Below are 18,096 nucleotides of genomic sequence, written 5' to 3'. Positions count from 1 at the left end.
TTATACTATGAAGTATACAACTATTACGTGTGGAACTCTGAAAATAAAAGTTTGAGCACTATTTACCTTGTGAACTATTTGGGTAACTATAGTTCGCCATTTCCATGCGTTTAATTATATTCACGCATTAGTTTCTTTTTATACTATGAAGTATACAACTATTACGTGTGGAACTCTGAAAATAAAAGTTTGAGCACTATTTACCTTGTGAACTATTTGGGTAACTATAGTTCGCCATTTCCATGCGTTTAATTATATTCACGCATTAGTTTTTTTTTATACTATGAAGTATACAACTATTACGTGTGGAACTCTGAAAATAAAAGTTTGAGCACTATTTACCTTGTGAATTATTTGGGTAACTATTGTTCGCCATTTCCATGCGTTTAATTATATTCACGCATTAGTTTTTTTTTATACTATGAAGTATACAACTATTACGTGTGGAACTCTGAAAATAAAAGTTTGAGCACTATTTACCTTGTGAACTATTTGGGTAACTATTGTTCGCCATTTCCATGCTTTTAATTATATTCACGTATTAGTTTTCTTTTTTACACTATGAAGGATACAACTTACGGACGGAACTCTGAAAATAAAAATTTGAGTACTCATGGTATTCACGAGTTTGCCGAAGGTTCATAATTTTATGCTGGGATAGGAAGGGTGATCACACATTTAATAGAGTATGCACAAAATCCATCTATCCAGCGAATAATCCATCTGTTTTTTAAAAATTTGATTAACAAAAAGTTATTTCGTATCCAGATTATTTAAATTTTTAATTTATAATTTGTTGATATTTCCTGTTTAGGTTTTCAATGAGTTAATGCATTTCCAATGATGCGTCTAAAACAATTTTTATCTTTTGTTTTTTGATAAATATTTAATTCCAAAAAGATTGTTTTTTTAGAGAATTTAAAATTTTTTAAGGCTGCAAAAGTTTATCACATTTAAAAAATTTATATATTCAAATATAAATATTTTTTAAATTATATATTTGACTTTAAAATACTTGAATATCCATTAGTTAAGGAAAATATCTGTAGCGAATAATTTCTCAACCAACTCGTTATAATAGAACTTCGCTTAGAGAGCGTAAATTTTCCATGTAAAAGAAATCCATGTAAAAGGAATCCATGTAAAAGAAAACGATAAGTTCCATTTCAGAAAAAAACGATGAAAAAACTAATAATCATGTAATTTATTATTTTTAATACAAGATTTTTTTAAGTTGTTTAAATTATTTTTTAGCAATGCTTTAATATTTGATTAAAATGAAACACAGTATTCTCGTTTAATTAATACGATGCTTTTCAACGAACTATGCAATAATTTCCCATGCTTTCATTATCTTGGAAAAATATTGTTCTGTCGAGGTTATTATTTTCTTCTCGCCTGACCAAATCAAATTTGTAATTTTGTGAAATATTCTATCGAATATTTCATAAGAATATTTCACATAGAATTCAACGAAATCTCCCTGAATTTTATTTTCTTCCAATAGTCCAGCAACGTCAAAGTATAATAATCGTAAGATTATTTTAACAATCAATTATGCGATAATTATTAGTGATTATTGTAAGTGATTTATTAGTGATTATTGCATTAATAGATAAAAAAATGTAGCTGTCTCAAAACTTCAGCTTTTGCCATGGAAAGTAACCTTCTTTTAATTCGCACATGAAATACAATGCACACATGAATTTTAAAAAAAATAAGCGCGATTATCTGTTTTCCTTAGAGAAATTTGTCAAGGCGGCTGAACTAAATTTAAATTGATGCATGTATTGTATTCAAATATTTGGACATTCTACTGGAATATGTTGGAAGATCTGGAGCATCCTCAAGGTTGGCATAGAGAGAACAATACTTCCTCTTTCATCTCACAATAAACAGTTTAGAGATGCAAGGTAAAAAGTTTATTTTAGAGATGCATGAGGTTATTTTAGATATAAAGAAAGCAAACACGAAATTCTAATATAGGTTGAGGATTCATGTGTACTCGATTGGTTTTTTCACGTACCAGGAAAGTACGCCGGAATAAAGAGCTGAGATTAAATTAGGATTACACACATAAGAAACCCCTTAAAACATTGACGATTAATTAAAATTGATAATAAATTTTTAAACAATATGCTGTTGTGTTTTTAAAAGTTACAGGTTACTCATCTATATGAAAAACTGCCTTATATCCAATCAATTACATTCTGCATTTTTGCAATTGTTTTTCATTCATTTCACACTTCTAAGATTCACCACTAGTGGAATTATCATTAATTCTATATGATTAATTAAAAAAAGCTAATTACAACCTGGAAAAAATTATTTATAAAAAATGAAATCGACGATTAAAATATAAATTATATTAATATTAACTATAATATATATTTACTACATCAAATTGATAATACACATTTTTATATGAGAGATGATAAAGAACACTTTCCAATGTCAACTTATTGTTTATTAGCTGGAAATGGTACATCCACGGACATTTATTATAGCATTCAGAGGATTGGTTTTTATTTCGTTTTTCTTTTTATTTCTAAACAAAAGTTGTAAGCACATTTCTTCATTATATAAGAGGCAGATGTAAATAAATACTTTTCTGACAACAATTAGATCAAATGTGGGAAACACAGCAAAATTATCATCACAAATTTTAAAATTTAAATTGTTAATTTTAAAACTTCATTAGCTGTATTCCAATATAACATGGAAAATGTACTGTTCGTTTTTAATTTTCAATTAAAAATTTTTTGGATTAAATTGAATAATATTTGTTTTCAACTCAAACACATAAATAAAAAATTTAGATATATTAACTAAACAAGCCTGATTTAGAAAATATATAAATTTCCTTTATAAATTTACAAGTTATTGTTTCTCACAGCATTTAAGGTTGAGATATTAAAGAAGAAAATGCTGGACACCCATGGAACATTAAATACATTGCGATGATTAATTCCTAAGAGGTCAATGCCCGTTCATGTAAAAAAACACATGCATAGATAAAAAAAAATGTCACATCCTGTGAAAATGCAGCTCTTGCACGGCTTTCGTTTCCTAATATTCAGTTCAAATGTAGCTCAATTTAAAAACTTGAATTTCTATTATTTTTATGAAGGAGCCGAATACATACATACATATATATATATAATTTTAATATTTAGCTAAAAAATTATAATGCATTATTTATTACTACTATTTCTACTTATTTTACTTCTATATTTAAACAAATGCATTTTTTAAATATTATTATTAAACGAATTTAGAAGTTTTCTTTTACTTATTTTTTTATTTAAACGAAGACAATCGATTCATTTCTTCCGATTAAAATCCAGTTTTGAAATAGCACGAAGCAGCTATTTTGAGATGGATCGTGTTTTATACAACAGTGGTTTAATGTCTGAGTTTGTCATTTTTATTGCAGAGCGATGAAGATCGTTTGACACTGATGAATTTTACTACCATTGAGGTTAGAAAAACTTGAGTAAAATCAAACTCTCCAATCTACAGAACGCCAAACACATTTATGGACGTTCACATGTACAAACTTACTTTTTTATAAAACAAATTCGACAATATAATAGCTGTTAAAATTATTTTGGGTAATTATGAAAAATATTTAATAAAAGCTTATTTATATTCATTATTTTTTACTTATTGTTCGGTAAATATCATAATCTAAATCTGTTAATAGACATTTAGCAGACGATTCCTTTTCAGGCATTTTATAACTGCTACTATTTTTATTTTGTTAAAATATTATTAAAAAATAAAAGCAAACGATTTTTTCTTTGATAAACATATTTTGTTAATATTATTTCGTTAAAATATTATTAAAAAGTAAAAGCAAACGATTTTTTCTTTGATAAACATATTTTGTTAATATTATTTCGTTTATTTTTTTGTATAATAGCTGATGATCAATTGTAAACTTTCAGGAATCTGGCAATGTTTGTAAAATATGCTGTGATATTGAATGAATAAACAAGCCGATGGAATTCTAAATTGCTTGGAGTATTATTTAGTTTTAAGAACTTTAGATGCTTTGTAAGTTATAGTTTGAAGCTTAAGAAAACGGGTAGTTTTCTAGAAAGCATGCAAAACTTATCTTTCTAAAAAGAAAAAAAAATAATAAGACTTAAAACATATTACATTGTTCCCATTCTTTAAGAAAATTATTAAAGTATGACAGTTGCAGTAGTTTAATTCTTGTAACGTATATACTTTTGATGCATAATGAGACGTTTCTAAGATGTATTTTTAAAATTTTCAAAACAATTCGTTAAATTACTTTGACTGATTATCAGTTACTTTATAGAAGTCTATTCGTCATAATTCTTTTCTATACATCTTATTTGCAACAGAAAAATGAATTTAAATGCAATATACCTATATTTATATAATTTCGGTATTGTTTTGGGGATATTTATTTAATTATAATGTTGCGTTTTTTTAAATGCTGTATTTTATGAATTTTAATATGTATTTGAAGTTTTATCAGTAGCAATCCTTACAGAAATGGACAGTGTAACATTCCAAAAACAGGTCGAAGAATTTGATTTTTTTCCTCCTTTAAGTACGGTAATTAGGATAATATTATTTTTAGAAATTTAAACAAAAATTAAGTGCTAAAAATATAAAAAAAGTAGTATTTTTATCATAATGTAAGGCCCCAAACTTGATAGGCATGCTAGTTCTTCTGATAAATATATATTAACAAATTTATAAACTCAGTTTACATTGGTAATTATTATTGAATATAATAGAACATATTACAGCCATTTGAATGTTGGTAGTTATAAAAAATTCGCCTTATAATTTTGATATCATTGGATGTTAAAATACTTTTGATTATCTTTAAAACATCTCGATACATCCGAAATTCATAAACAATTTCTGCTTTAAATTTCATTTTCGGTGTCATTTATAAAAGAAAAGAAATTAAATAAAAAGTAAGTTGTTAAACGATTGTTCAAAAAATGTGCTTTGAATATAGAAATTTTAGTTCTTAATCATTTTTTTATGTTTTACATAACATAACATCTAATTTAGATACATATAAATAATTAGAGATATTTATATTATTAAAAGAAATTTTTCCAATGTTCAGTACACTATATTATATTAATAAAAGGATAAATAATGCAAGAAAATTAGCAAGATTTATATAATAAAAATACAAGCACAAATATACTATTCTTTTAAGGGTAATTCCACCATTAATTTATCCTTATGTCCCATCTTCTAATGTCCAGTTTCTCATGATCTAGATTTAAGGCAATGTAAGTTTCTAAAATGCTGGCACCATAATATGAATTGTACAGTTTTTCGTTCAGAGGAGATGTCATTTCATTTCTACAATATGCACAATTTATCTAATGTTTTTCAAAGGCTGGAAAATTTTTTCCTAAATCTTTCTTTGTTTCATTGAAGATTTTTTAGATAGTATGTTTTCAAATGACATCATCTACTGGTGAGATATCTAAAGAATTTTCCAATTCCTTGCATCCATCATTTGAAAGACATGTGTTAAATTCATCTCTTCCATCGGAGGATTTATAAATTGATAATAAGGCAATCTTTTCCACCAGATGAGCGAAATCGACATCTGACAATACTCTCTGGAATCGAGTCAAGAAGAACCAATCAGCATAAGACAGACGGAGGCTTAAAGATTTGAGAGTTTCCTTATCAATCCAGGCTGCTGTGAATTTCATAATAGCGACTCTTTTTGATGGAACAAGTAGCACAAGTCGATATATCAACACTGTTCCAGACAAGATGGTCAAGACTATGTACCATGAATGGACGTAGAAGAACATGTACATGTAAAGTTTATTCAAAGGAAGAAAACAAGAAGTTTCATGGTGAACTTTATCCACAGTGATGGAACAATTACCAGTAGAGGGGAAATAAGCCACCTGGAAATCGGTCCATTTCAGGAATTTTAAGACAATTGTCGCTTTAAAAAAGAACCCTAGCCACAAACTCTGCGCTAAAGAGATAGCGTAATTCAAGCATTCACAGAAGATGTACATTCCAGTGTACAGTTTATGTGTACCTTGAGTGGCAAGAACATAGCTGGCGAGATAGCATAGTTTCATCTTTCTTTTTTCATTCCTGCTGTTGCCTACCTCTATATCTGCCAATCTCTTGATGTCATCCGAATCGTAATACTTCCACAACAAATGTGGGATATAGAAGTTGAAGGCGTGAACCAGGAACAGTAGATTAACCCAAGGATAAAAATCTTGGTATTTGCGAAATTCGGGATGTGTGTTTGACCAGGTGTAGACGTAATGATCATAACAGTAGGTTTCCAGTTGTTCTTGAGTTAAACCATCGACTTTTAAACAGGAAAAGGAATATCCAAGAACAAGTTTGCAGGTTATAACGAAACTGCAAACTAAAAGAAGTATAACAGTCCATCGATAATGAAGATGAAAGATGAAATTATCTATTAACATCTTTTGGCGGGAGTTGTGCGTGCAAGCTTCACAGAATATTATTTTTGACAACACAAATAAAGAGAATGTGTACATTTTTAGAGTAGTAGCGGAACCAGGAAATCGGAAAGGAGGTTCCTGAGATGTGATGCCATCTTACTGCTGCAGGAAACTTGTTAGCAGGATGAATCAACCTGTATCATTACGTCAAGATCATGAACTCTGAACAGGATTTTTGAACAGATACTTTTCTGAACAGATCTGATCTCTGAACAGATACTTTTCGATAGAGTGACAAATTGGATAATTAAATTGATTTAATTATTAGTTGCACAGATTTCCTTAATAATCGTTCTGCGTTGTATATTTTGGAATGATAAAAATCATTTTCGATGATTCTAAGTTAAAAAGGACAAAGAAGAGATACATAATAAATTATAGTTATACTAGTACAGTAAAGATTTTGAATTTTCTGAAATAATCAAGAAGTTAAATTTTCAGAATGAATTTTTAAAGTACGATTCAGAACTTTGTATACAGGTAAATTTTGCAAACAAAATATGATACAAATTATTAAAGTTCGGTGTGTTTGATTTGTGCAGAAAAGGAAAATAGATTGTTTTAATCATTTGATTGAACCAGACGATTCAAAATGACATTGCAAAATGAGCGGATGAACCATCAAGATATCCATATCTGCTGATCTAAAAACAATAAGAGTCTTTAATTTTACTGTGTAATCTTAAGTTTCTATTAAATTTGCAATTATTTTCTGCTAAGCTGCTTTATTTTTTTAAAAAATTAATTAACATTATTTCGAATCACAATGCATTAATGGAAGGTTGGATATAATCCAAATATATGTTGCCGTAATTAAGAATTTATTGAAGCAGCATTTATATATTAATTTTTGTTCTTCTGAGATCTCAATTTCTGCGGATTCCCGGATTGATTTTTGGAGGTGTCAATTTTGGACAAAAGACATGTTTACTGAAAAACTGTTTGTATCCCTTCCTGCTGGTTAACTGCTTGATGAGGTCTTTAGTATTACTGGAATAATTTATATTTCTGTTAGTCACTGTGCAGTAATACTTAGCCTTACATAATCGAAATTTTTCTCCTTTGGATTTTTTAAAACAATGTTTGTGTGTATATTTATTTATAATGTTATAAATTGATGTTCCAATATAAGGCAAACGGGGTGGAGGCAAAGGCAAGTTTGATTAAATGGATAATAGATAAGTTTTTTAAACTTAAAGAAATTATCAATGTGGACCCAACGGTAAGAGGCGCCCGGGGCATAATATAATTTTTCTCTTCAGTCGTCAGCAGTGGGTTAGTGAATGTAAATGGCATCCAGTGACTGCACAATTTTTTCGATTTTACAAAATATTTTATTTTAAAGACTGATATAAAACACTATTTTGCCACATCGCGCTCTCCAGGCTTGACATTTTGGCCATTTATAGCCCTTTAAACTCCCCCAAATGCTACGCCATCGGAAATAATAGCATCAAATAACAATTTGCAAATAAAAAAAAGTGAATAACAAAAGGAGTGGTCAACCGACATTTACTTGCATATTCTTTAATAAGGACATTCTTCTTTTTCTAGCATAAAATTATGGACCTCGGGTCAGGCCTTAAGCATATCCAGTACTCAGATTTTTATTTCCAAAGTTGTGTTCATGAGAGATTTTTGCTTTGTAATGAAATAAAGAAGGCTGAATATGCATTAAGGGAGAGCCCCCCCCCCCCTATAACCGACTAAAACAAAAATTTGTCCCAAAAAATATAATTTTAGTAATAATATCACATACGAAATTTCATTTATTTAAATTGTTGACTTTTTTGAGTTATCGCATTTAAATATAAGCTAAAGTGGGGACTAACGGTCGATTAGCCCTTTGACGAACTTGATAAAAAGACCCACTTTAGATGCTAAAATTGAGTAACAAGTTTCATTACATTTCGCTTTTATATACCTGCGAATGATAGATGCTTAGATATTTGATGGATTAAGTTCAAAATTTGATACAAAGCTATATACCAAATTTCATTTATCCAGGTCGTTGCGCTTTTGAGTTATCGCATTTACATGCATGTGAATACAAGTTCCTTACAACTCTTTGTTTATGTTTTGTAGTTGTAATGTTCGGATAGTTAGGAAGACAAATCTCATATAAATGGATTTCATTTAAATATTGTTAGAAGTCTACAAATTTATTGTATAAAATCCATGCCAAACTTCAAAGCGTTTTTGAGTGCTTACAGATGAAACAGACAGACAGACGCAATTCTAAAAATGTGTTTGTTGAGCTAAAGATATTCTGAAGTGTAAAGATTCTTCAAAATATCAAATTGGAATTATTTTAACTATCACAATATATTCTCTTTGTATTCTTCATAATAAGAGAAAGTAAAAAATATAAAAGAAGATTTTTTAAATAAAAGATTAAATTTTGATGAGTCGTCGGAAAATATGATGAGGCATACAAAACTTTATGCTTATTGTAAAAAGCAAAAATGGAAAGTGATATGAATTTAAGAGTTCCAAAATCACTTCATTCCGCTGCAGACTCATCCATTTCATTAGATAAAAAAACCATTTGATTAGATAAAAAAACATGTTGTGTGCAATATTTCAATCAATTACTGTAAATAAATAGCTTAGATAAGAGTTTCTCAAATTTTTTATATATTCATAGATACCTTGAATAAAGATTTTTCTTATATATATATATATTATATAAAGAATAATTGGGTTAATGTTTCCTAAATTTTATTAATATTTTTGAGTCAAAAAATTAATGTACCTCTAGTTTAAATATTGCATCTGTTTATAAATTTCAATATTTTAATCTATACTCATAATAAAGCTCAATGTGTGTGTGTGTTGGCGCTCTACAGCCCAGACCGTTCAACCAACAGCTACCAAATTTGGCAATATCTTGGAGTGGAATGTGCACTTCAGAGCAATTTTTTTGAATTTTTAATTAGAATTTTAATTAATTAAAAATTAAGTGAAATGTTGGTTTTTTTTTTCCGTTATAATTTCTTAAAATATTATCGCACAAAAATGATATTTACATGAAGTTAAAATTCAAAAAATTATCTTTCAATGATACCATTGTCTTAAAATATAAATTTAATTTCCATTTTTAACGAATTTTTAAAAAGTATTTTAACCATATTTTTCAACAACTTATTTCGCCCAAAATAAAATTAAACTTGACACGTGCAAATTACGAGTCAATGAGAAAAATTTGCTTTTATTAACGTGATGTCATCATATTGACAGAAGCTCAAATTAAAAAATAAATAAAATATTATTGCAAATTAAACATATAAAAGTGTAATTTCCAACACGTATCTTTATAAAATGAAATAAATATGAAAACACACACACACACACACACACACACACACACATACACACACACACACACACACACACACACACACACACACACACACACACACACACACACACACACACACACACACACACACACACACATTAAAATTACATAAAGCAAAAACATTTAAATTTAATCGGGAAAATTTATAATCATTTAAGAAAATATGACAGAAATAAAATGGATAGCATTGAATAGCTATTTTTTTTATTTGTATAATAGATTTTAAAATGTTTTTGTGTGATAATATGCTCTGACGTTATTGTACAAAAATTTTAATATTTAGATCAATTTTAAGTTAATAAAAAAAATTGAAATCTCCTATTGCGAATTCCGTGTTATCAAGTAAGAATGCTATTATTTTTTTAAATCATTGTTTGTCTTAATTAATTTAAGTCCTTAACCAGTTTAAATCGGTTTAAAAAATCACGTGATTATCAGATTACGCATGCTTCGCTATTTAGAAAGCAATTTTTTTTTTTCACATCAAAATCATTCGGGCTAACTAGAGGGCATTTTTTTGTGCTTGAATTGGTTTGGAAAGATTACCTGACTATTGCATTGCACAATCGTCAACTTTTAAAATAGCGATGTGTTTTTTTTTTTATTATTATTATGTGAAAATATGATGTTGTTTTCGTTATTGGGTTTGGAATAATTGAAGGCAACGAATAATTGAAACTCGAAATCGCGAAGGCAATTAATAAAGCATAAATAGCAATATTCATCTTCATCCTCTTTACCTGCTTTTACCAGTATTGCGTTATTATTATGTAGGCTTCTTTGAAAGCAGATGCGTTTTTAAAAGGTTGACCTTCTGTTAGAGACAATGGGTTTTCCTCATAGTAATCCAACGGGGCTATAGCAGATCTCCATGGAGTCATCTACTGCGCATGCGCAGATGGTTTTTGTTATATCTCGTAAACTACATATGTTAGATACATGAGGTTTTCACTTAGAAGTATCCATGGGGATCTAACCCCTAAAATCTAAGACCCTAAAATTTTGGACCTATTGTGCATGCACAGTACGGATTTTGCTTAATATTGGTCAAATCAATGTCGGATCGATACTATAGAGTTCTTATGGGTCTCGGGATGTCGATGACGTCAACTTCCGGTCAGACCGGAAGTTGTTATATCTCAGCTTCTATACAACATAGAGACGAGCGCGATCCGTCTAAACACTTGTATCGATGAATAGAGTCGAATGACATTTTTACCGAAACTCAGGTTTCGAGAGAGTCCGCTATCGGGTCTCAAAATTTACAAATTCAAATTACATTGCATTTGCTCATATCGTTGGATAGTACTCGCCGAAATGCACGTAACGATGCAAGTTTCACGTTGCTACTCCGAGTGATTCGCGAGTTATGGGCTCTCAAAGTTGTAAAAATTTGAATTTTCGAGCCAGGTTTTCGACCTTGTTTTTGTAAAAACCCTCTTTACGACTGGCATCGATACACTCTACTCGATACCCTCTATCAAACGATACCACATTTACGTTTCTTATATTATTAGAAGCCGAGAAACTTAAACGAGAACGGAAAAAGAACATGCTGTTGTTTTGGTTGGGGGGGGGTGAAGTTTGAAATCGCTTAGGCAATGAATAAATCATAAATTGGACGTCCTATGCTTTCTCCCGATGAAGACTTGCAAAGAAAAAAAGAAAGGGAACGAAAGAGCAAACAGAGGCCGAAACAAAACCTTCAGAGACAAAACCTTCAATCAACAAAAACGAATGATGAAAATTTAAAATTAGAAGCTGATCGAATTAAACATGAACACAAAATAGCTTTACAATGAAAACGAAGAAAGCGTAAACGTATGCAGTGTGTTGCAGATTCTAATCGCAACACTCAATTTCAAACACAGAATGTGTCCATTTGGATTCTGAATCACAACCGTCAACGTTTAACGCAAAACGTCTCCGTTTCGATTCTGAGTTTCAAGTATCGCTTTCTAGCTCTAAACAATTTATCGAAAAAAAAATGTTCTCAAATGATAACTTGAAATTTGTGATATCAAATTTCAATTAAAAAAAAAATTTGTTTTTTTTTTTCCTTCCCCCATCTCAAAATCGTTCGAATTCCAAAACTTTTTTTTTGCCATTTCATAAATCGGTCAGATTTGATCACAGAAGACAGAAACATTTATTTATTTAAAAGTTGAAGTATCAAAAAAATTTTGCAGAATATGATTCCTTAGGACAAAAGGACTGTGTAAAATTAAAACTTCATAATTCCTTCATAAGTACATTTATTGACTGACATAAAATAAAATATTTTTATTTACATCATTTAAATATTTTGAAAGTAAAACTAAAAACTGAATTTTACTATGAATCAGAGAAATTTTTGTTGAATATTTCTTTAATATATTATATAAATTACGAAAATTACTTTGCAGTGCACATACAACTTCAATGCCGAACAGTTCTGTTTTCAATTTTCATATTTAAAGAAAGACATGGGTGGTTTCAATGAAAAATATTTTTATATTAATTGCAGTTTAACATTTCCACTCTAATTTAAGGTTCAAATTTTATGAACGCTGACAGAAAATTAGAGAGAGATAAGTAGTACAACGATCAGAACTGTTTAAGGCTTACACAATAGTATGATTAAGTTATATAACCATCAAAATCTGAAGCTTAAAAATATTTTGTAGCAAAGTTATTAAATGACCAAGTTACGTAATATATTTAATTGAAAATTTTAGCAATCATCAATGCAGACGAACCGGCTGGTCGCCAAAGGCGGCTAGTATTTTCATAAATTCAACTAATGAAGCTTCAGTTTTAACTTTCCTGATGACTCATTATCTATTTCGTGACACCATTATATTTTTCCACAATGCTCCACCTCAAAAAATGCTTCAGTTTTTTCCGTTTTTTTTAAATGTTCGGTTTTAATATATGTATTCATTTTTTTTCAACGTAGGCGATAATTCTATCAACCTTATAGGATACATTGCCTTGCGGAAACGGTTTATAATGCGAAAACATTGTTATCCAAGGTCAGATCCATAATAATGGTATCACGAACTTTCTAAATTAAGTAGTTCATCTATAGACCAAGAGATGGCGATAACATCGATTAGTAAAAGCGAGGAGAGCAAGTCTTCCATTCGCTTTAATAAGATAAATCTCTTCGAAACTAACAAAAAATTAAGTTTCGATAATATCTTCTTCATTTTTAGAGATAACGTGATATCAAATAATTGTATATAAATAAGGAAATACACCACTTTTCAGGCTGAAAATATATTTTACAAGACCACTTAGAATTTTTCATCGATTTTTATATTTTCAATATTCTTTTGAACAATGCAATTTTTCTGACGAAAAAGAAAAAAACCCTTTTCTATTATTAAAAACTTGTGCTTAAACCTTCATTAGACAATGATAATAGAAAATATTTGCTAAAGATGTTGGTATTTGCTCTTTTAATAATTCTGATAATTTTCTGCATTCAGTTGTTTTTTCGGAAAGAGACTCGGCTCTGCCATTTAAAGAAGTTACCAGGTATAAGACCGCAATTTCTTATAGGGAATATTGCATGGATCCTAAAATTATATGCAAGAGAAGGAAAATTTCACCCTGGAGTTTGTAAGTACTAGATTTCTTTTCTTACTATATTAATTGCTTTTTTATGCTAAAACCTATTTTAAAATTGAAAGTATATAATAATTTTATGCTATATTATTCGATATTTTTAATAATTATCATAATCAGATGAGTTATTTATTTGCATGAGCATTTATTGATTAATCGCATGCAAGATACCTTGGGTGGTCTCGTGATTTCGAAGTCAAGATCTTTCTCTATTCTGATTCGTAAATTCAAAAGTATTTTTTATTAACTATGTTAGCAATTGAACTAATTATTATTAATTAGTTCAATTGCTAACATCTATTCATTTAATTTATTTGATACTAGCACATATTATATTCATTTAATTTATTTGATACTAGCACAGTTTCAAAAAAATTTCATTGATTATAAAAATAACTAAAATAAAAAATAACAATCCAACTGCTTGTGGTATCTGGTGTAAAGTGTTCGTTATTTTAAGCTGTAAATTTTAATTCACTATGGCGTAGTCCTTCGTATTTACACAATTAAGAATTTTTGCTTTATTTTCATTGACTTTAGTTTAAAAAAATGTTTTTCTTTTTTTATTAAAATAAGCAAGTTTTTTTAGTTAATAAATTTTTAATAAAAAGTTCTAAATTAGCTCTAATAAAGATCTAGATTAGTTTACCGTTCCTTTTCGTGACTCTTATTAGATTTAAAATGATTCAAACAACTGATACCTGAAGAATAAAATGACACAGTCTATAAAAGAGTGTAAAAAAGTATTCTTATAAATTAGCAAGGAAAAATGTCATACTATAAGTTAAAATCAAACTAATCTTGATTGAATATTATTTATTATTATTGTTAAAAATAATTTTAAAATAATGTATTCTTTTTATGTATTTTGTTTCCTGCAGAAAGATGAAATTATTTAAGTTTATTTATAACTTTTAAAACACACACACACACAAATAAAATAAAATAAATGGAATTTTCATAGCTCCAAATTCTTATTTAAGATAAAATGCATGAAATGTATGACGTTTCATAAAGAAGCATATAAGCAAAATTCACACACGTATGTATGTATGTTGTAACACACATATATACAGGGTGTTCATTAATTATTGTCGGGGTTTCCGTACCTCATAACTTTCGAATAAAAAATATTACGCAAAAACCGATTACTTATTCGTAATTACAACTCAAAGAATTTTATTAATGATATTAAAGTGTAAAGCTTGCACAATTTGCGCTTTGTAGGCATTCAGTTGAAGGCGATTATGTATTCGTAAATTACAAGTCAAAGAATTATGAATACGTAAATTACAACTCAAAGAATTATGAATACGTAAATTACAACTCAAAGAATTATATATTCGTAAATTACAACTCAAAGAATTATGAATACGTAAATTACAACTCAAAGAATTATGTATTTGTAAAGTACAACTCAAAGAATCGCCTTCAGCTGAATACCTACAAAGTGCAAATTGCGCAAGCTTTACACTTTAATATCATTAATAAAATTCTTTGAGTTGTAATTTACGAATACGTAATCGGTTTTTGTGTAATATTTTTATTCGAAAGTTATGAGGTACGGAAACCCTGACAATAATTAATGAACACCCTGTATTATAACAAACTATCGTCTAACATTACCACATTTCACTTTTGGGAGATATTGTCAGATAAACGTTCTATAATGCTCCAACCTCAACAACTGGGCCAATTGCGCCAATTACTCCCGCTATTTTTCAAGCATGGCAAGCCAATTAAAATGTTCACATTTTAAAGTTCCAGTGTAATTTAAAACACTATATTCCATAATATTCCATAATAAAACGTAGTTCATCACATTTGGTTGATAATTAATTACACTAATGTGATCGCTGAAAAATGGCTAGTTTTGAACTAAATTAAAAATATCATTTGGATCAAATGCAAACAATAAAAAAAACTGCCTTGAAATCTATCTTGTCGAAAAATACCAAAAGTTCCTAATTAATTTTTAAAGCCTTCGAAAGCTTTCGAAGATTATATTTTTATGGTTTATTATTATTTTTATGAATACTATCTTTTAAATGACAGTACAGAATTTTAAATAAGCTTGACGAAGGGCAATAATGAAGCAGCTATAAAATAAATTAATCTATCTATAATATTTTCATCAAATATTAATGATAGTAATAATGATAAAATAAGACATAGTTTCTAAATAATAAAATGATTAAATAAATAAATATTACAAAACCTTCCTTATACGTTAAATTGCTTGTAAAATTTGAATAATATATATTGCAGAGCTTGGATTCCTATAGAAAGCAAATTATTTACGAATTTATTTTTTCTGTGCAGATATCTATCCAAATTTTAAAGTGCAATAGACATAATTTTTCGCAACAGAATATGTTTTTATGAATGCAATATTTAGGAGGTAAAGTTTATGATATATTGTATAGGCGTAAATCGATATTTTTCGCTGTGATTTGCAAAAATATGTATCACTACACAAATTAGGAGCTACTAGCTATCTAATATGGCGTATTAACGAATAAATGTAGGTATTGCGTCCCAAATTCGCTTGAATTTTATCGAATGATATCGAAGAATTCTTTTTCGTTTATCGACTACATGCATAACTTTAATTTCAAAATTGAATTTTAAGGAAGAAAAGAAATTCTCTAAATGAATTCGATTGATTTAAAACGACCAGAGAAGAAAAAAAATCTGAACTATAAATATAAATAGTACCAATATGAATAGCAGATCCACAAAATTGATTTTATTTATATCAAGCTAAACCTTATTACCTAAGGCAGCGATTCTCAACCTGTGGGGCTCCCCCCCTAGGGGGGTGCAAACACACTAGAGGGGGGACGCGAGAATATCCAAGAGAAAATATTATTTAAAAGAATTGATTAACTGACTGAAAGGAAAGCACACACACACATAGAAAATAAAACACATTTGACATATTTAATAAATTATTAAAGTAAAACAACTTACTAAATCTAAACTTACTTAATCAAAACATACTAAATTAAAAAAATTTAATAATTATTAGTGACTTCCTTGGGGTCTGTCTTGCAGAGCAAAATTATTCGAAGAAAGGTTTAATATTAGAAATAGCCAGTCTCAGTTCTGCCGAGATTTATATTATGTTTTCACGTAGCCACAGCAGAAAATAAAATTTCACAAAAGTAGGATGTTGAAAATGGTAATAGAATTCGAAATGCCCTTGTCTTTAGTGCAAGTAAAATCATCCTCTACTCCTGCCCAAAATTCAATTAGTGATTTGTTACTAAATTGTCTTCTAGTTTCGCCACTTGTCGTGAGGTCTATGAATTTTTCTTCCTCATCAATTGAGAGACCTTCATGAATATTATGAAATGGATTCCTAACTCACTCGTAACTTGCTATCAGTTTGACGTTAGCAAGAAAATACATTTTAAAATTCTTTGCCAGTATGGGTAAATGATTTTCAGTGGTTACAAAAGCAATTTTTACATGTTCTTCTTCAGCCTTGTAAGTTTTAGTACAATCATCCACATTTGTAAACATTGTTAAATTTCACTGCTTAAAAGTTTTGTTCCCCAATTCCACTTTTCCACAAAAAGCATTAACTTTATCACTCATATCCAATTTATGTGTATTTGCTCCTTGGAGTTGAAGATTCACATTTATTGAAATTGAGCTATTAGGTATGTCGACCAAGTAGCTCAATTTCATCACAAATAAACCATCGCGAAAATTCTTGGCCCCCGGTCTGTTTTCTTTTAGGAAAATTGCGATTTCTTCTCTTAATTCATAAACACGTTGCAAAACTTTTCCACGTGATAACCATCTTGCCTCGCAATAAAATAGTAAAGCTGAATGTACTGAACCCATGTCTTTACAAAGTGAGGAAAAGATTCTAGATTTCAGGAGGTTTCATTTTTATATAATTTACTATGGTTACAACCGTAGTTAACGCAATATTCAGACCAGGACTCATTTCTTTCGAAGCCAAAACTTCTCTGTGGATCATGCAATGTGTCCAGACGCACTGAGGCGATTTTTGTTTTACAAGTGCTTGTTTTTCTTGGAATCTTCCGGACATTGAACGAGTACCGTCGGTGCATATTCAGACACAATTTTTCCATTCTATGTTTTCCTAGTTCGTAAAATCATTTAAAAATAGTAAATAATGCGAGAACTTTTGTTTTGAGTTTTATGGTTTGCAGAAAAGTAGTTCTTCTACTACTGACATATCACAAAATCGAACATAGGCAATTAAATGAACATCTTTATTACTATCTGCTGTTTCATCAAGCTGTATTGAAAACAATTTGTCGCAACTTCGAGAAAAGTTGATACTGTACATCTTCAGCTATATCACCAATTCGACGAGCAACAGTATCATTTGAAACAGGTACGGACTGCAATTGTTTTGAAAAATTATCTCCAAACATAGTTTCTACAATCTCAATTGCTGATGGCAAAATAAGCTCTTCACCAATGGTGTGAGGTTTCTTACATCTGGCTATTTTATATGAAACTTTGTAAGATGCAATTAATGCCTTCTTATTCACAGGTAAAATTTCTTTAAAGAATGATTTTTGCTTTTTATATGATTTGAATTTCAATTTGAAGAATTCT

General features: G+C 29.1%; 2 protein-coding genes across 4 annotated transcripts in view; one reads left to right on the top strand and one right to left on the bottom strand.

Moving 5' to 3' along the window:
* Positions 1-5,147: 5,147 nt before the first annotated feature.
* On the bottom strand, positions 5,148-6,520 carry LOC129969110 (innexin inx3-like). The gene has a single exon (XM_056083523.1). It carries the CDS (start codon positions 6,477-6,479, stop codon positions 5,466-5,468), a length of 1,014 nt encoding a protein of 337 aa, XP_055939498.1. The 5' UTR covers positions 6,480-6,520; the 3' UTR covers positions 5,148-5,465.
* A 6,514-nt stretch (positions 6,521-13,034) lies between these two features.
* Positions 13,035-18,096, top strand: part of LOC129964001 (cytochrome P450 4C1-like) — a 54,192-nt gene continuing 49,130 nt past the window's right edge. For 2 of the 3 annotated variants that reach the window (XM_056078670.1, XM_056078661.1), the window contains exon 1: positions 13,331-13,485. In XM_056078670.1, the coding sequence (XP_055934645.1) occupies positions 13,436-13,485 (50 nt within the window). In that variant the 5' untranslated portion in view covers positions 13,331-13,435. Of the gene's footprint in view, positions 13,486-18,096 lie in introns of all 3 variants that reach the window. The other variant, XM_056078653.1, reaches the window with a different exon arrangement.

This window comes from Argiope bruennichi, chromosome 1, assembly GCF_947563725.1.
Source record: "Argiope bruennichi chromosome 1, qqArgBrue1.1, whole genome shotgun sequence".
NCBI lineage: Eukaryota > Metazoa > Arthropoda > Arachnida > Araneae > Araneidae > Argiope > Argiope bruennichi.
This window is presented reverse-complemented; position numbering and strand designations above follow the sequence as displayed.

Coding starts and splice junctions, on each gene's coding strand:
- LOC129969110 (XM_056083523.1), bottom strand. CDS start 6,479: ATGTTAATAGATAATTTCATCTTTCATCTTCATTATCGATGGACTGTT.